The sequence below is a fragment of the Ammodytes marinus genome (genome assembly GCF_949987685.1).
Source record: "Ammodytes marinus genome assembly, chromosome: 16".
Taxonomy (NCBI): Eukaryota; Metazoa; Chordata; class Actinopteri; order Uranoscopiformes; family Ammodytidae; genus Ammodytes; species Ammodytes marinus.
This window is the reverse complement of record NC_137220.1, coordinates 9,375,667-9,396,538: the sequence shown is the minus strand read 5'-3', so window position 1 is coordinate 9,396,538 and position 20,872 is coordinate 9,375,667. Positions and strand designations below refer to the sequence as shown.

The 20,872-nt window shown below is 40.8% G+C and overlaps 1 protein-coding gene across 1 annotated transcript in view; it reads right to left on the bottom strand.

Annotated features, from left to right (window-relative positions):
* The window catches only part of hs3st4 (heparan sulfate (glucosamine) 3-O-sulfotransferase 4), a gene marked incomplete at its 3' end in the record, with an annotated part of 91,803 nt that extends 76,445 nt beyond the window's left edge, over positions 1–15,358 (bottom strand). Inside the window, exon 1 of the mRNA XM_080044025.1 lies at positions 14,721–15,358. Coding sequence (XP_079900151.1) covers positions 14,721–15,322 — 602 coding nt within the window. The 5' untranslated portion in view covers positions 15,323–15,358. The remainder of the gene's footprint in view (positions 1–14,720) is intronic.
* Between the last annotated feature and the right edge of the window lie 5,514 nt (positions 15,359–20,872).

The window sequence follows — 20,872 nt, the reverse complement described above, 5'->3', positions numbered from 1 at the left end:
TAAACATTGGATATGATACTGCCACTGTGTATCACATCTAATCCATCTGAATGAAAACATGTCTGTTGAACACGTTTTATACTTGAGGCAGGAGCAATAATTAGTCAGTCACCACTCTATGATGACGACAGATCTACACAGTTGATACCATCTGGCAAACCTTTGAGGTAACATATTTGTAAGTTCTAGACAAACTTCTAGAACAAATTCCCCGAAGATCACAAATATGCAAATTAGTTTTTCAATCGTCAAGACTTTTCAGTGACGTTGTCTTAATTTGGTAAAATGCCAACAGTGGTGTGCTCACACCCAGCAACCATCTGCTCCACAACTTTCCTCTCACTTAATAGTCATTATGGCCAAAGCAGTGCATCATATCACTTACTGTAATTCCCCAGAGCGGTTTGCAATATGCAACCAACAGTTATGGAATGCAGCCCCCACACGTTCTCTTGACTTCCACTCAACTCTACTTGATCCGTTTGTCAACTGACGACGTGCCCCTGAGCCTTTACACTTTTTTATTCACTCACAGACTCTTCCACTTTTCCATGCAGCTCATATGCACTCAGTGTATGTGAGTTGAAATGCTTCATCAACATGTTCCTGCGATGTAAACAACAACTGGCTGTTTCCTTTTAATTCGGTGATGGTGGAATTATGCTTAACTACCAATAGCTAATGAGTTTGTTGTATATTATAGCCATGCATTTACTAAAGTAAAACGGTTTCTGAGGCACATTGTAGGGAATCCAGATATTTCTTAAACCTTCAGTGAAGATCAAGTTAACTCTTGAAAAATGCAATGCAACTTTGGCCTGATGGAAGAGCAGTGGAACACGACTCAATGCTGAACATGCACATGTTGGTACATTGTTTAATCCTTTTGAAAATGATAAAGTAAACCTTATGGTTCAAGGTTATTACATACTCCTAAAACAATGCTTCTTATTCACCAAACTTCCTCCACTTACAGATATTCTACCACATATTGCACATTAGTTAGTGGTGAGCAATTGTTCCCTGTTTTTAATACTCATACCTCTAAGTGCTGACATTTCTTTTGTGTAATAGCGTCAAAACAATGGGAGGCTGGATGATTGCATTAATTTTCACTGCATGGTTTTTCTGGCTTCTTTCAAAAAAGTGACAGAATGTGCGACGGACATTGTTGTGCTTTTCAGATTTTGCCGAAAGAAAAGAAAGACTTACGAAAGAAATGGCTATCAAGTTATTGAGAAAAAGGGCCATGTCTGACTCCGTGGGTTAGCACTTATCCAGGGCAGGGGGCATAGCCTCTGTGATATCAAAGTGTCTGTGCAACCCACGGTCTCATTAGTAGTCAGAATAAATTGCCACCGTACCTATGCTGACATTCCTTTGTGAACCAACGAATGCCAAAGGACATTAGAAAAAAAATATGTGAGATTAAAAAATTAATCTCACATTGTTCTGGCTGCTTTTATAAAGAAATGTAATACTAAATTATGTTTTTTTATAAGTAATTTCCTGAATGTATGGAGAGCAATTAGAGTAGCTCAGTTTGGAAGTAGTTAAGTATTTGTGGGGGTAGTTTTAAATCCAAGCCGTTTGGATCTAAATGCCTGCTGGTTTTCACTCTGAACATCAAGAAGTACTTTACACCTGGGAAGCCAGGTGAAGGAAATTACCTGCAACCAACAACATTGAAGGATAGAATCTCTAGGGTCTTAAAGGTGTTCTAAGCCCCCTGAGAGGGGTCTTACAATATAAATGTGTAAAAGCTTTGTTTGACTAGAGCGGAAAACGTATTAGTGACTGGTCCCTCTCTGAGCCAGATAAGCCCACAATAGTTATGTCAATAAATGACCTAAACGTTTAAAGGTTACATGTGCTTGAACACAAAACCCAGTCTAATGACTTTTAAAAACCACACACACAGTGTTTCCCACAGGATTTTGAAAAACCTTTAGTAAAATGGATACATTGTTCCCACTTTACAATAAGGGTCACAAAGAGCATTAATAAATCGTTAATTATGCTTAAGTAATGTTACAAAAATGACATTTGTTAACTTTTGATTCATGCTTAATTAATGTATTAACTAAGGTTAATATAGGATATTTATAAAAAATAAATAATGTATTAATTAATACCTTAGTTAACATGAACACAATTAGTAAACACTTTCTGGACACATTAGTTAACAGTTAACTAATGGTGATTTAACCCTTATTAAGCATTAACTAACCATTAATTAATGTATCCTTATTGTAAAGTGTTACCCATACTTTTAGTTGTGTTCCGAGAAATTCAGAGAAAGCATTATTGCTTCATGCTGATGCCTGTTTGAAAATGTAAAAACTAATGTGTTCCTCCATGAGTTAACAAGGATATTGTAAACTCCTCAAACCACATATTAGAAAAATATGAAGTACAATCTGTGCATAAATCCTATAAAATCCTATTATCAAATATGGGAATTATGGTCTACACTATCCTATCATATACATATGTTTCAAAATAAATAGCTGCCATTGTTCCAGTGTGTGAATAAGCATATGTTCAAATAATACAACATGATGACCATGAAATGACATGAAGAAACATATGCACAGTACAACCAAAGCAAATGACACTTTATTTTATTAAACTCAAGGTGTGAAATTCCTACCTCTGGCGTTGCTCCGTTGCTTAACTAATTATCACGGCACATTAGTTTTTCTAAACCCAGAAGCCTTTGTTGAGTCCAACCAATGTGCAGAGCGCACGTGCTTATTCCTGAGAAACTGAGGTGTGTAACAAAACAAAGTTACTAGAGAAAGCCATTAGCTCTGAACAGAGGCAACACAGAGCCGGCAGCTGCTGGGACGGCTTCATTTGTATTCCAAAGATAGAATCAGAAATTTTGAATATGTTAATTGGAGACAATGTGTTAAGAGGCAGATATGGTCTGACATGTAGCCAACATAATTGTATTAAGGATGAATTCATTATTACAATATGCTGAGTGTGAAAACAGAATGCCATCCTCAATCCATACAAATGCATAATAGATGAAAAAGATAGCAGTAAGCTAAACATTTCTTCGGACCAATAGGCTGAAGTGCCTTCCGGCTGACACGCTGGAATTAAGACACTGCTTTCCTGCATCCAACGGTGTTGACAAATCCCTCATTTATTACAAGTTCCCAGCCCGGCAAGCATAGTCCCAGCGTGACGCTGATTAGAAGGCTTGTACTAAATAAGCCTGAGAGTCGCTTTTCACCACAAACCTATATTCATTTAGTTCTGCAGATTTATACATCCAGCTATCCAGGCACGGCAATCCACCATGACATGAGAGTGTATTTTGCCCTTTTGGAAAAGGGGTTAATCCTCTCTTTCATTCATGAAGAAACCTCAATCTCACAGTGACCAGCATGTCTCATATGATGCAGCGGCAGAGGCAATAAATTAAATCAAATAAACCCATTAGTCACAGCAGCTACCTTCTCACCTCGGCCCAGATACACTTTCATGGTAAGTTGGTCCTTTTATAGAGACCAGAGGACACAGCTGAAGACTGTGATGGCAAAACGACCTTGAGTCAGAACACAGAAAGCATGTCCTTGTTCATTACTCAAATCAATTAAGACAGCCTGTTTGCTGCACAGCACAGCCCCCATGTGTGTACAGCAGGTGTTTAAAAGTAAATGTATGCTCATTCAAAAATCTATTCATACTTAGAATTCTGCCTCCTCCTGTCTTGTAGACATGAAACAAACTAGAGGTCGATCAGAGTAGAAAGCGACTATTGGGAGATTTGCCATGGGCATACTTAAAATGCATGGAATGACTAACTGAGTGCAGTTCACATGAACTCCCTTATGAAAAAAAAGACCCAAAGAAATGTTAACTAAAAATACTTGTTTAAAATATTAAAAAATATCTCTCTGTCTCTTTGTCTGTATCACAATTTATTTCTGAATGTATCGTGTGTTCTTGCGTGGTGTATAGAAGACAATACATCACACATATCAAAGGCCCTACATGTGGAAGAGTGGTCTTCATGGTCCAGGGCAGGTAACAACCTCATTAGGATTGCAGAACACGTCGACGCTCTTCTAAATCTCTATTGCCAGTAATCCAAATGATCCGGGGAAAACAATCCCCTCCTGATACAGCCATTAACAATTATCATAATCCCTAAAAGTGACCTTTTTTAATTTCAGTGGTTTAATCCATGTCTCAGGGGAGTTTGGCAAATGCCACAGCATGTGTTAACGATTTCCAACATACTAATCCCAGAGTTATGAGACCTGTTTTTTTTATTTTTCCTTATTATTGTAGACATCCTCCTCAAAGCGCCAACCAACCAAGCATGCCAGGGTCTGTATTGTATGGAAGACGGGTGTTGCATTCAGTTTACACATCTACTAATAAGCTCATACATGCGCTAAGATTATTCAAGCGGAACACCCCATGGTGATTTGAGGGAAAGAAAGAGCATGAATAAGTAAACAACATAAAGCGATGAGAAACTTCAAAGGCGATGGGACAATCACAGCAAACAAGATCCTGGAAGCCAATGAATGTGTTTGTCTTTGTTTGTGACAGTGACTCAGGGGTGTAAACAGAGGAATTAGCTCGCACCTCCGGAGTCTCGACACATCACACGGCCGTAATTGAATTAAGCCTGTCAGGTTACTGCTGAACTGTGATACTGCAGAGAGCACCATGATGCACTTGGCCCGGATAAATAAAAAAGAAGAAAAAACACACCTCCATAAATGGTTTTAACTTTTATTTTCAAATCCTTGGGGGAGGGGGTTCGAAGGTAACTGGTGAAAAATTAGAACTTTCAAAAATGACCGAAATGGCATTTGTTTATCAGTCATTGTTGGTTGCTAACTTTTCAGTTTTCAAAAAATGTCCAAGGTTTTTTCTGATAGGAAAAAGAAAAACAGCCATACACTGCACATTGCTGCATGTGTACTGCATAATGGTCATATGTTAATGCTGCCTGTGCTAGTGGTAGAAGCTAACATTTCCATTCCTCGGCATAACCCAGAGACACCTGAGCTCATGTGGACACACATTTGAAACATACTCCCAGCAGTCCCCGTATCTTGGCTCCATGACCATTTCTGTCAGGGTCTCTCCCTTTGACTGAACAGAATGCATCAGCTTGTGTCATGAGACCACATCCCTTGCAGCCAATAAGGAGCATGAGCTGCGCAAGCGCTTCAGGAAATGTGGAAGGCAAATTGGAATCTTGACAAGTATGATTGACACACGTATTTTTCCCTAGGTAGAATACTTGCTGAGATTTAAAGATGTCTGTACACCAGGCCTCTGCAGAACAGAACAATTGTTCTTCCAGAGTAGAGGCACATCATTGCAATTCTGTTGCATGCAAATCATCTTCTTGGAGTGATGAATCCCTTTGAGCATAAAATGACTGAGCTTATACTATGGGTCCAAAATAAATCATTTAAGAGACGAAGCTATAGTTTTTCAGGTAATCTGTCTATATTGCGGAACAAAAACACAAGGATAAGCCCTCCTTTCTTTCCCCCCTAACAACGCAGGAGAAGGCTGCTCTGAATGTTATCTGGCTCTTTTGTTGGACACAAAAATAAAGTGAATATGAGCCTTGATGGTGAACCATCACCCACGGCCACTTCATAGCAATGGAATGGGGTAAAAAAAATGTGAATTAAATTCTAACCATAAGTAAAATAGACTTCCACTTGAAAGCATTGGAGTGTAGCTACAGCGGGGCAAGACAAAGAGATGAATGTGTGTGTGTGTGTGTGTGAGAGAGAGAGAGAGAGAAAGGAGGAATGCACATGAATTCTGAACAGGACCAAAGGCAGGATGAAATTGGCTATACCCATTAACTGCTCAAGAGGTTTTCTCTCTCCTTATGCAGACGGGATGGAGCAGTATTACTTCTTCCATAATTCCCATGTCACAATAGAGATTGCTCGAATAAGATCAAACCAATTCGAAATCCTGGAATGGAATGATAAAAGGAGCCTCTATTCAGCCAAAACAAAACGCCACAGAGAGGAAAGGGAAAATCCCTCTGAAAGGCATATTCAGCCCTGCCATCGGCACAGTGTGTGTTTACCCACCACATTAAGATATCTGCTGCAGCAAATGTGAGAACCCAGAGAATAGTATTGTAATGGTTGTACTAATTAGCAGCACGGAAGCAGTTGCAGCTTAGCAATTCAAATCTGCAGTGTATTACAAAAATACATCCACCTGATTGTTCAATAATTCCAAAAAAAATGTGGTGAACATCCATGAGGCAAAGTCCATAGAAATGAGACCGAGATGTTTAAAGGTTAAATGCCATACTGCACAGACCTTCACAAACCAAGTTTTAGCGAGAATCATATTAATAACCAGGTAAAATCAAGTCCATTTTAGTTATACAGTGCCAATATATAACAGAAGTTATCTCTTGTTTTTATATAGAGCAGCTCAAGATCATAATCTTTGTATGGCACAGATCCAACATTCCACCATGAGCCTTTCCATATCCCACATATGACTGAAACCAGGATGGATTATGTTTAAATTCTTTCAACAGAAGAGACAATTCGCTATGTCTCTAGAATGATATCATGGGTAAAAGATGGGCTTGTGCACAGGCGTTCACTGGTACTCCACTATTAAACTTAACAGTCAGCTGCGTGTTTGATCATCACTGAGGAGTGTCTTATTATTACACTAAGGAGCCACTTCCTACACACGGAGAAGATTACTTCATCATATGGTTGATTCAACATGGAAGTATAGAAGGTTTATTGCTCAATACATTGATCTACACGGTGCGTGTGTGTGTGTGTGTGTGTGTGTGTGTGTGTGTGTGTGTGTGTGTGTGTGTGTGTGTGTGTGTGTGTGTGTGTGTGTGTATGGCAGAGCAGGAGAAGAAAAGGTTAGCCCTTTCTAGATGTAGGTTTATAATGAGCAATTTTCTTTGTGCTTTGTTGTATCTAAAGAGATGCTCGAAAGAGAAAAATAAACATGATTGCTCCTGCGGTGACTGGAAACCTCGGGGGGGCGGGTGGGGGGCGGGGTTTAATCAAGTGAAAAGAGGGCGGGGACTGAGAAAGAGGCGTTTGTGCTGTGTGTTAGCGATCCACTCTCACTAGTGATATAGCACAGGGGTATATGCTGCTAATTAAAAAAGTTTAATTCCACAACTTGCAGCAGCACACTGGCACCGGAGCACTCGGAAGATGGCGTCCTTGTGAGTGTCTTGGCGCTGTCTTATCAGGCGTGGGCAGATCCTCCCATGTTGGGATAGACGTGGGACAGGGGGGAGGCATACTGCAGCACACACACACACACACACACACACACACACAAACACACATACACACACTTACCTACACACACACACACACACACACACACACACACACACACACACACACACACACGCACGCACGCACGCACGCACGCAGGGCCCAAGCTGGAGGGCATGGGCATCTTGCCTGCTCTGCGATCTTTTGGCCCACCTTGCTCTCCCTACCATCTCCCAAGCCGAGTGGAGTCACGCGGGCTCACAGTCAGGTGGCAGGAGACAGGGGCTGTAAGCTGCCCACAGAGCAGCTGAGAGAAGGGAAAGCGCGGCTAAACAAGGGATAAACAGACTGGATTTGGGCTTTACTGCTGTTGGGCTCTGCAGTGGATCCATGTCTCCATTACACACTTCCTGTCAACGGGTCCCTTTTCTTATGACCGGAGGTTACAGGTATATACACTAAAGCCTTGTGCTGCAGTAAACTGTGTTCCTTCAAAGTCCCATGGTAGCCGCTTCAGATGTGATACACTGACACTGCTCCCATGAATAGCCGTTATATACAGTATATATATAGTTATATATAAAAAAGTTGAATGTCATGTCTTCACAAAAGAAGGGTCAGATTCTTTGAAAAAGGTGATGAAGTGAACACACTGAAAAACAGGATGACCTTGGTCAAGGGAAAAGTGTTGTAGCTGCGTGGGATCTATTGATTAGAAGACATTACAGCTTGCACATTGAGAGAAGTCCTTGGCAATGGCAGGGCTTTTTCTTTGTGACATCCTTTTGAATGGACCACGTCTTATGAAGCATCAACAAAAGATGATTGGAAGAAATCAGCGGCAAAAGTAAAATAGTATAGAGTATGCTAGAATGAAAAACGAAAAACTGTCTACAGGGAGTAATCATCACCTATCTGGAGGCAATCACTGACTCGTTCCTGAAAGGATGAAAACCACTCTAAAGATTTATAGGCACATCCTCTCAACTTTATTGCATATGGGGTTAAAATGTCATTTTAATAACGCGGCAATATTACATCTTGCACAACTCGGTTAAACTTTGCTTCCGGTTCACAAATGGCTGATTTATCTTTTGTGTAAATACTTTTTTCAAGGGGAAACAAAGGATACCCATGGAGCGTTGTGCACATGATGCAGACCTTTGCTAAACCAGTTGTTTTTCTCACATTTTGACCAGATAAAAGCATCATCTCTTTGGAATAGTTTCACATTAATTTGTATTCATTGTTTCTGGTAAATCAGGCTCCGGATTGTGTTGCAGTGCATTGAAAGTCACCTGAGTGCTTCCCACTAAAGTTAGTTTAGAATATGACCTGCTGTTGCTTCGTCTTTTTTCTCCTCTCAGAATGTGCTTTTAATTAAATGCTGCCCAAGTCCCCGACTGTGAGGCTATGATTTTGATAGATGATGCATTCGCCTCATAAACAGGTAAGCCTGGCAATAAGTCCTCTAACACTGCAGGTCAAATCCATCGAGTCTGTGGTGAAACTCAGTGTTCCAGAAGGTGGCAGCTGTAGTGTGGTGTAGCAGAGGGCTGGCAGACAGAGTGATAACTTATTCTCGATGGCTACTTGTGCTTTGCAGGATATTCACTCATGTTACAGAGAGAGGGACAAATGCCCCTTCGTAACATGCCTGTATATTGTCTTGTCTTGGGGCATGCCGTTACCTTGAGGTATATACTCCAGCGTGGCAGTTGTTTGATGAAGTGCAGTACATAAATTGATTTTATATCCTGTTAAGTCTTTTATTGAGGGACTTTATTAGAGAAGGATAATTTATGGTTTTGGGGCCAATTATTATAGGACGAGACGTAATTTGTAAAAACAGGCTCGTTCATCCACCCATATTAAATGGCTGGACAACTGATTTCTGCGGATTGTATTTGAACTCATTTTAGTGGATTAGATGTGAAGTAGATGTGTGTCTTGTGTGTGTGTGTGTGTGTGTGTTTTGTTGCCCTCTCAGATGATCAAATGTGTATCTACATGCTCAATCTAATCCAATGCAGATGCATTTCATTGCAAATCAAAGCTGATGCAATCAAATTCTATAAATGAATGTATCCATCGGTGCACCACCATTCTGTATTGTGCCACCAGTAGTATAGTACATTGTTGTTGCACGTTTTGCTTAACACAGTTCTTAAGTAATATTTTTTATTTATTTTGTATTAGATGTCTTACAGTGTGTTAAGCGATATAGCTGAATGATGGAGTTGCACACATGCACACAAACAGACACACACCAGCATCACAAGGACACAGAACATAGAACTACTTGAATCTGTTTAGATATACTGTATGTTTCACAGCCATATTGATTTTTGATTCATTTTACACAGAATGTTGTTCAGACCTGTTGGTCTGTGTCGATGTAGTTGCCTCTCTGACTCTTCAATCGATTTTTTGATAAGTATCAGTTCAACTTTGCACCCCTACGAATGCAGATACTAAGCTAGTATGCAAACACATATACTATGAAAGGCACTTTTCATTATAATATAATATAACATAATATTAGCTTTTAAATATAAATTAGAGCAATGTTTGAAGAGTTGTGCAGGCTTCAACATTTAAAATATTTTAATATATACTGTATATTTATTACATAATTCCATAATTAAACACTTCACATTTCTCAACACAATTGGCCCATACTGGCTTCTGTCAGCGAGAATAAAGCCATTCTTATGCCTGCTGAACAGACTGACATAACTGCTGGCACTTTGCTGACTGTCCAGTTCACACATCAATGCCAAGCAGAATTCCATTGAGCCTCAGCAGATGAGAAACCCTGTGCCTCGTGCCGTATTATTTGATCCGGTCACAAATGCTTTTCAATTGGAATTAATCTAAAATGAACAATGCTCCCTTTTTTCCAGGAAGGTTTTATGTTTTAAGAAGTAGGTAGGGTGGATAAGACTGCCACTTCTAGTCTGCAAGTTAACACAAATGTAAAGGTGCTAAACATTTTATATTTTCCTATCATTAATCATTTGTACAAATCAGATAACTGCACAGCAAAATTCCATTCTAATTGATCACACAATGTTTTTCTACCTCAGACAGCAATTCAAAATGTTTATGATATTTATCTTCGTGCAGGCAGTTGCCCCTGTCAGACTCTATTTCTTAATACTAATGTGCACAGTATTTGTTTGGCCTTTTGCAAAATTGCTGAAAATACCAAGCAGTCACCTCACTAATAAGCCCTCGTTAGTACAGTTACTAAATGGTGTGAATTACGGTTGAAAAAGCTCATCTCCAGCCAACATAAATCTTTGTGAATGATCAATAATCAATGACATTGTTTAGAGGAATTTATGATGAGCATAGTATTTCCGCTGAAGTAAAGGAACACTGGCACAGAGCTGAAGTAGCATTTGCTGTATTGGTCATCATGCGTCAAACGTTCCCTCTTCCAGGATGTGTGTGTGTGTGCACCAGGTTTAGAGTTGCTCAAGAGAGATGGATAAGTTAAATCCTCACACTGGTGGCTCATCCTCTTTACTCAGAAATAGAAGCAACATTAGAAGCGCCAATTGGCTGTTGAAGGTCCACTGTGAGTGGTAATGGTGGCGCTACATTGCTTATTGCTTGTTCAAGTCAGCCCCGAAACGCACCGGAGAAACTGTCCAAGAGTGCTAAAAACCGGAAAGTACAGCACCAATCGCCAATCTGTGCCCGTCTATGAAGACTCATGCCAGAGCTATAAAACTTGGAATCCTGATGTGAATACTAGATGCGTATACACATTTTGTGCAGAACTTTTTTATGGACACAGAACTCTGTGTTTATATAAAAGGCTAAAAACCTTTTTTCATGCCAAATCCAGGAGGGATCAACGTGGAGAAAATACTTCACAGCCTAAATGTTTTCAAACAAAATGCAACAGAACAAAAGCAAAGGGGCTGAAAGTATCGTCTCCCTTCATGTGTCCTTAATGGGAAATGGGAAAACTTATAATTTAATCTCAAATTTTGAGTAACTTTTGTATTTTGGATCAATTCTTGCAGCTTCTAGCTTTACTGGTGTCGGCAATGGGTCAGTATTCTAAAATAAATATGGAGTATAAAATGACAACATAACAGTAGAACATGTTTCACTTGCAGTTTTTTCAAAATCAATAGCTAATTACTCTTAAAACGTGATGAATTGCAGTAGGGTTAGTCCTTTATGTAACAAACATAAATCCCTTATAACCATTTACAGACAAGTTGCTGCCTGGATTTACTCCAGTGAAAGCCTGGCGGTCTCTTTACCTCTCAACACATTGACTGTGGGATAGGAGTGGGCGTTCACTGCTGCCTACATAAAAGAGCACATATATTTTTTTTTCTTTCTTCCGCTGTCACTGACGTTTGACCATGTCAAACACTTGCCAGGATAATGATCATATTCAGGGAGGAGCTGATTCTTTTGAATGCTTTGCCTAAGCCATAGCAAAGAGGAAATAAAAAGCATTTATCACACAGCTCCCTAATAAGTGTCTAGAAAGTGTCAAGATTGAAATAATGGGTGGCATTAAAATATTCAGTGTTTTCACATTTCTCTATATAAAAAAATCAAAGTCAAGTCTGAGGGGCGCTCGTAGTGTAGTGGCTTAACCCCCCCCCCCCCTCCTCCATTTTATCTATGTCACTCCAAAACCGTCTAGTAAAAAAAATAAAAAAATATTAAAAAAATATATATAGCCTACTGTATATATCTTAAAAAAAACAAAAAAACAAAGTCTGCTTTTTGTTGAACCGTCTTATTGAAGTGGACTATCCATACTGCACATGACCTTCAGTGAACCACTGAGTGTTGCAAAAGGCTGCAGGCGAACCTGAATGAATCCACACTGTATATTATCACTTCATGGCTGCCCCCCCCCCCCTCCAGAGCATCACACAAAGTAACAGAAAAGTAATCAACAACACAAACACTCAGCCCCAATTCCCTCTGATCCCTAGAGCTGAATATGTGTAGGATCAACTGTAAAGGACAAATATGGCCAGTCAATACCAGTCCATCTCGTCCAATAGCACACAGACATCATTGGATTCACTGTGTTTATATCAGACAGAACGAGCATGTGCGTAAATGTAGGAGCTTACAAGATGCCTTTGGGTTACAATATTGCCCAATATAGTTTCTCTATCATACCCATCAAAATGTGGAGCAGGTGTTTTGAAGACAGGCCCACATTTATGAATCACATTTTACGAGGTTACTGGTCTCATTCAACTACACCAATGTGGAATGGGTTGCAAACATCTGTAACTGATCATAATTTCACTTCCATTAAGTGCACATTAGCCAGAGCACCACAGAGAGAGAGAGAGAGAGAGAGAGAGAGAGAGAGAGAGAGAGAGAGAGAGAGAGAGAGAGAGAGAGAGGAGAGATGCAGTATAATGCATCATTTAAAAACAAACAAACAACCCTGGCCTGAATTAATTTTGACATCAGTGTCGGGGTTTTGAAATAGTGGCTACAACTCTAATAATAACTCAGTTTTTTTTAACCATTTAACAATTAACTTTAAATGGTTGCACCCATTAGTGCAAAATGTGGCCTGAATGTTTCCTCCTGAATGCACCATTGTGAGGTGACTGTTCAACCCAGGGCGATGGAAGATATAAAAGAGTTAAGGCTCCTTTGGGGGTTCTGGGTTGGCTCAGGGGCCCTAAAGCACACCGGCACACTTATTATTATTTATGTAAGCATGCCATCTTCCTGTCTAATGAGCCTTCCACCGTACGCGTAATGAAACAGCTTGCATTAACACAAGCTAAATGAACAGCCGAGAGCTCCCGTGTCTATGCAGCGAGCTAGAAGCAGATGCTACCGCAAACCCAAACACCGGCGTGACAGACCCGGCTTCTGCCGAGAGAGAAAAGCTGAAGGGGGACTTTGAGTCAGCGTCATTGCCATCAGCTCATTGACTTCATCAGAACATTCCCCTGGTCACAACACCGTTATGTTAGAACAGCACCTAACTGAGCCGTGACCAACTGACCATGGATGAACTCTCAAATTGTTTTTCCTTCTTCTCATTAACAATGGTAAACAAGGACTTCTCTGGCTAATGCTCAAAGTGAATGCCAAACATCACACACAATGTGGTATAAACGATTCGCACTCCTTCGAGAACCAGCTGCAATGCATTTTTTTTAAACAGTGTTGGAAAGAATGCAGCGCTATCACATGTTAGATTATTTGCAATTTCAGGAAAGCGGGAGCTCTGGTAATTGATGGGTTGCATGTTCTTTTGCGAGGAAGGATATAATACTGAAATGCTTCAGTAGTTCTCAGACATGCTCCCTCAACATAATATATGCCTTTTGCAGTATATATAGCACATACATGAAAAATACCCCCTTGTCTTCCTGCTATATTCTGTAAGCGCGTGTGTGTGTGTGTGTGTGTGTGTGTGCGTGTGTGTGTGAGTGTGTGTGTGTGTGTGTGTGTGTGTGTGTGCACGTGTTTGATAAAAACTGAGCTATGAACTGAATAATAAGCCAACATATCTTGATCAGGGTCAAAAATGGCATCTGGAAATGATGACCAACATTACGTTAATGATGAAAAATGACCAACGCATGATTATTTGCTCACTGTGCCTCATTTGGCCAAAAAACGTAATAACATATTTGCACACTTGAGTTGGAAATATATTGTGTGACCCTGTTTGATGAAGGTCCAAGCTTCAACTAACTTTTTGACAGAACATCACTTGATAAATGACAGACCTGTCCCACAGTGTAATATCTTTACTGGGAAAAAGTTCAGTTTAAGGCCGCTGCAGATCTTCAGATGGGGTTCAGTTCTTTATGTTTCAAAAAAGTCTTCAATGGAAACTGTTTAAGGTCTGTTAAACTCCCAACTCTGAGTCTGATTATTTCAGTTTGTCAAAGGAGCATACACAGTTTTATCCAGTTTTAGATATTTCAACCTCAAGTGTGCATCTCTGCTGAACTGGTTTTTCCACTGCTGTTGTTTTAAATTGATTTACCCCAACCAGCTGGCTGCCATCGTCTCCCATTTCCGTGTATCTTATGCAAATCATACTGGGGAATTGGGAAAATTCATTACAGTAAGAGGAATTAATACTTTTTTTGTGGCATTGTTATTTTGGCATAGTATGTGCACATTGACTTGAAAAGTTTGGATTGCCATGCAACACACTCAATTGAAATATTGTTCATGGGGATGGATTATCTCTCTCTCTCTCTCTCTCAAAAGTGCATGTCTACCGCAAGTTGATTTCCAAACCTTATTGACAGGAAGAAGCCGATTACTGGAAAGCACTAAAACCACAGTGACATGTTTTGAATGAATGGTAATGGCTAAAACATGCACATGCACACACACATCACACTAACGCAGTGTTAACAAGAAATACGACTGAAAAAAATGATAACTCACCGGTACCAGTCGAACCCTCTCTCGTAGTTCCTGTCAAAGAAATGTGGCTCATTGCCCACGGCTCTGACGTCCGGGTGCACCCTGAGCGCCTCCAGCAGGGCTCGGGTGCCCCCTTTCTTCACCCCGATGATGATGGCTTGGGGAAGTTTCTTCTCTCCGTAATCCATGGTGCAGTTCACCCTGAGTTCGCTGTCCGTGGTGCTGAATTCCTGGTGCTCCCTCTCCAGCGCGGTGGTGCGATACGCCGCCGCCGCCTCTTTAGTCGGAGACGCCTGAGTCCTAATCCACTCCACCGTCCTCTGCTCGGCCTCGGCATGGTCCTTTACGCCCGGCACCGCGGTGCTGCTTCTCTCGGCCCCGGTCACTTGCGTAAAGCCCTGGGAAGCGGAATAAACTTTCTCCCTCAATGTGCCAAAAGTTGTCTCCTCCGTCACCAGCCTGCCCTGATACACGTAGTTCTCTTGCAGCGGGAACTGCAGCGAGTTGTAGCAGCTCATCAAGCTATAGAACAAGTAGGTGACAGAGAGGGAGAGGGTGAACATGAATAAGATTTTCCGGGGCACTTTAGAGGTGAAGACCGAAGTGTTGGACCAAAATGCCATCTCTGATAGCAGTGATCCCCTCAAAGAAGTGGCCAGACATGTTTCCACCCCGAGTATTGCATGGACACAAAAATCAACAGCAATAATCAGTCACTATCAAGCGCTGCCGCTCCAGCTTCAAAAAAGCGTGAAGCCGGCGAACCAAATCAACCCAATCCAACCAAGTCGCATATTTATAAGGGATAGAGAGGGGTAAATAGATCGTTAACAATTCCGGATGAATATCGCGTCTCTCTTTTCCCCCTTGAGTATCGATTTCTTATTCCAAGGCTTGACAGACAATGTCACAATTTATTGGACTGAACTTGCAGATTTGAGAGGCTGGAGGTCTGGCGTCCTTCCAATTGAGCAGCCCGGTTAGAACTGGACATGGAGTATGATGGACCAAATCCTGGCATTGTATGAAAAATGTGGGAAAGAAAACATGGAAAGAAATTGAAACAGGAGACTGTTTAAAGTATAGGCTTTCTTCTCATCTGCCCGAAGTCCAGTCCAGCGTGCGATACAAGAGTGAATTTTCATCCATCCAGGCAATACAAATCCGTTTAATCTTTCCAAACAGGAGACGAATGGGCGCACACACCTTTTACGCGTCTTCCCTATTTACTTCGTGTAGTAGAAAGTCGGCAGCCCCTTTTCGCACAAAGCTATCCACTGTATCTCCCCACTATAACCACCAGGCTGCTGCTTCTGCTGCTGCTTGCCGTCCTTGCGCCTTCTCAGATTGGTCGGATCCTACGGTTTGTGTGCGCATCGGCTGGGTGAGCTCATCTGAACTGAATCACTGTGGAGCCACACAGCACAACTAGTGTGTACACCCACTTTTTTCCCCCCTCTCCTCTATCCGTGCACAAGTAGAGCTATGAACGTCAGATTTGCTTGATTTGAAATAGTCTCGTTGGAAAGCTGCATCTCCTCACTCGTGTGTGACTATAGACTACTTGCAGAGGAAGGAACGGCAGTGCTGGAATACGTGAGGGGCTTATTACATTGTGAATTGTTTCATGCTGTGTAAAGTTCACTCTAAAAAAACCCTCATCGCCAAAAAGATTATTTTGATAGAGATTACATTTTACAGAAGGCTCATGTCTGCACCCTGCTGGTTTTCTGTGGAGCAATGCATAAGTTAATTTACAAAAAAACAAAAACAAATAAAAAACAGAATAAGTTTATCCTGGTGCACAAAATCAGGTTATATGAATCAAACTGGTTAAGGAGGAACACTGTGTTTGTAGTTAGAATGGTGATTCATGGGGGGTGTAGTTCTCCACATATTTCAAAATGCGAGTAAATTGGAAAAAAGAACATCCTATGTTTTGCATTATGCTGAGGACAGGGATGCTGCTTAGAGGTATTATACACTGAATGTATTATACATGGGTGCAGACTATAATTACTGATGAGAATATTCACTAGACCTTAACTCGTGCACTTTGTTGCTGCAATATGAGGATTTAAAATTGCACGCCACCGAAATGTCTCCCTGTATTAGAGAATCCCATTCATCACACACCTCCAACACACCGGCAGAGCCAGCGTCACACCAAGTGCCCGGTCCCACATAATTTGCAACGCCTGGCTCTCACAACAGCAAGCCACCGTTAGAGATATTTCTTTCTCAACATCTCTAACACACAACGTTAAATATACGTATGTATGTGTTGCTTGACCAAATGTGGCTCCTCTAACCGTCTAAAGCCGACGTGACATGCAAACCAGGGATGACACAGAGTCATTTTTATCATAGTGTTACTAATGGACAACACAAAGGGAGCTCTTTTGCATTCAGCCGGTGCATTTCAGAAAAATCTATGTCTTCCAATGAGAGCTACTAGAACAGAGAGAAATTTATTTTTGTAATTGAAATGTATTAGATTACAATGTTAAAAAATAACATTATCGTTATTCTTTATAGGACCGCTCTTTCTCAGTCACATGAAGAAATCCATCATTTATATTTTCATGGCCAAATGAGCTGAGTTATCTCAAACCTCTGAGAGATGCAGTTTGTGTGTACTGTGTATCCTGATGGGATTCAAAACATTATTGCGTGGCTGAAATTGATGATATTTTATAAAGATCGGTCAATTCCGCTATGTTCCAGCCAATTTCAAAATCCATAATTATTTGCTTACAAGGGCCTGCACATACGCAACACAGGTGATTGGGTGAGGAGGAGGAAAGCTTGGACAAGTGTTTATGGAGGACAATGGTTACTGGGAGTTTGGCAGTCAAGAGAGCGTAGGAGAGCTCAATGGGTTGGTTGGAATTGTTGTATTCGTAAATTGCCACTCGGAGAAAGCAGAGAGCTCTCTTGTACGAACTACCCCGTTCGTAAATCCCCACTGTCATCAGACGCCCTATACCTGTCCAAGGGTCACCGTGCAGAGATTTCTGAGCATGCTCGGACACGGGAACGCTTCAGTGTTAACAACACAAGTGAAGTGGTATTAAGATGGCTGCTGCCACTCAAACGCTGATGACAGATTATCATCAGTGCACCAGAGGAAATATATTGACCACATTCATCTTCCCTTTGTTGTGTCTGTTATCTGAGCCATTCATAAATCGCTCAGACACTGTTTGTCCCGGCGCTCACTGCTCAGATTGTGTCTATTTGCAAATACAAACAGGCAGTTACTCAGGAGAAAATGGAGTGAATTGAAGTTTAGTTTACGTCCAGGCAGCTGCTTTGTTGAGAAGATAATTTACCGCTGGTGTCAAAAGGCCAAGAAACAAATGAGCCTTTTCTCCCTTACCTATGTACGGTCAACAGGTCCTAACAGGATTAAAGCAGTACTTAAGCTTTGAAAACGTTGCTGTCTTCCATTTCAAGTGAACCATCAGTAATTTACTCACTCGGGGAGGTAGAACACGATTCCCCAATCTCCTTGTTTCATTAAAATACGACACAAGCTAATCACTGTGGTCACAATCTACCGGCATAACACTGAGACGCTGAGCCAAGTGAAGCATAGTGGCCCTCTTTGCAGCTCTGCATTAGCATTCCACCCCGTGCCTAGATTGTATTCAGATATGAATTATCCATAATACATTTACACCTGGAATTAAAAATATGTTTTGGCTATGCAATGTGTCCGCACTTCTACTGTAATTATGGTTTTCAATCCTGACACATATCCACTCACAGTTCATGGAAAAGTATTCATCTCATTTATGAGCAAACCGCACAGGCTTCAGAGGCGGCTGCAGCACTGAGTCTACTGTATTCTAGTGCAGGGCAGGTGTAGGTCTTTTATGCACATATGACACATCAGGTGCACCATGTTTTCAAAGAGATATCACAAAGAGAAGGCAAATCCACTCCACATTTAATGGAACTCCAGATGAATAAACATTAACTTCTCCTTAATATCAGTATAAGAGATAAAGTATCTTAGATAATAATGTGCAGGTATAGGGATAATGAGCCTTTTTTTCAGGACTTTAAGCTTTCAAAATCAGACTAGGCAGCCCTATGCCAGTAACTGCTGGTCAGTGCATTGTCTATGGGGATGCAGCCCTGGACAGCCTGGAGGGAGTTAGCAGGGACGTGGTTAAGCACCAAACTGTCACGGCTTCTTGGTCAACTAATGTGGCCAACAAGCTTTCTGCATCACAAGGTGCAACACAAAGAACTTTGGAGAGACTCATGTGTGCAAAAAAAACAAAACAAGAGACTGCTAAATAATTGCGGTCGGAAAAAAATCCTAAAACGCATACAGTTCCTGTGCTGTCATTTCCCATGGCACTTTCTCGATATACAGTCACAGCTCGGGAGCTCCTGCACCACTTTGGGATTTGGAGCTATCTCACATGATATGACTTGATTCTGAACTCTGAGCCTGTCTGGTGGAGCTGAGATGAACGGCCTTTGCGGGGAGGTTTTGGCAGGTACGGGCGTCTCTGGACCGTTAACAGTGCTCAGTGTAATTTAAGTCAGAGTACTACTGTGCCCATTAACACACTCTGTTGTTTCACCAAGGCTGACGGCAGAGATGGTTTATCAGGCTGCAATTAGGCAAATGATGACAGAATGGATACAAGCAGCCATCCCTCCATCAGTTAGGAAATCGACTACTGAGGTACCACTATACAAGAATTTGACAAAATACAATAAAACAAACAAAACATTTTCTAAAGCCCCAAATGCTTTCAACCCGCTACACTGCACAATTATAAATGTGAGACCTCTGAATAAGTTGTGGACACACATTTAAGTCCCGGAGATATGTTTTACTCTTATTAAGAAATATATCGAATGTAAAATAACTATTGGATAAAAGAACTTGGCAAAGCTATAGTCTAGACTGTGTTGTGTTGTGCTGGCTCAGGCTCAGTAGAGTCTACAGTCTTGTTTTTTCTGCATTTAATATAGAAAACAAAATTCATGAGGAAAATGTCTGCGAGTGATACTTGAAGGCATGCTTCCTCATGAATTTCTTTGAAGAATGTATCTGCAGGAAGACTGGAGAGACAAAGATGTCTCAATCTGTAGTGGGCCATTAGCAGCAAATAATGTTTAAAACACTTTGTAGTATCATCATCATCTTTATTGTCAGACTCAAGGTCCATAAAAAGAACACACAAAACATAAAAAACAAGTATATAGTATATATTTTTTGTTTTACATTTTAATGTAGAAGTATATTGTGGGGAACATAATTTGAAACTGCTGAGAAAAAGACAGAATTTCTATAGAAACACCTAAAAAGAATACCAAATTTTTTTCACGACCAATCACATGTACATGTTGCCACCCAATGAGGGATGTGAGAATCCCCTTCCTTGTATTTCTGGGTCTAGCAAATGCATCTGGATCAGCACACGCAAACCTCTGAGGGAAACATTTGGTTTTCATTAGCGTACCAAATATAATCAGAAATCTAGTTAATGCATATGAGAAGGCAAGCCGAACTACATAATGAGCCATGACATGCATTTCATGCATCCAGAGACCTGAAAGCCTGGGGCCATGCATAGAGTATAAACAAAACCTGGGATGTATAAACACAAACACAATGTGCAAATACTGTATGTGTCCCACTCTACTGCTGTGCACTCATGTGCTGTTCATTTGGGTGTGTTCGATGACAATTAAAGTAATTAAAAACTGTACAAATGCCTTAAAAAGATTGTACTTAATTGTACTTGAATTCATGGTTGTAATAGTGTTTTAAATATATAAAAAATGATCAGATATACAGTAAAAAAGTAAGACTAAGCTATAAATATAATATGAACATATTAGTTTCCTCTGCAGACTCCAAACAGATGGATTTTCTGAAAATATAACAGATTTTCCTGTTAAAATGTTTCCCTATGATTGTAAGTTATTGGAAATACAACACATGTACAGGGTGTTTGAATAGTTGTAAACAGTGCAGTGAGTTATGTGAGTAAGGGCAGAGAGAGAATGGGAATAAGGTGGAGGCAGACCGGAGTTACACTCAGTGTTTTGAGCTCATAACTCCAGTCTGCAGCCCTGGATTTAGCAGCATGCTTAGGTCATCACCCGGCCGGAACAAAAAATGATGACCTGATCCAAAG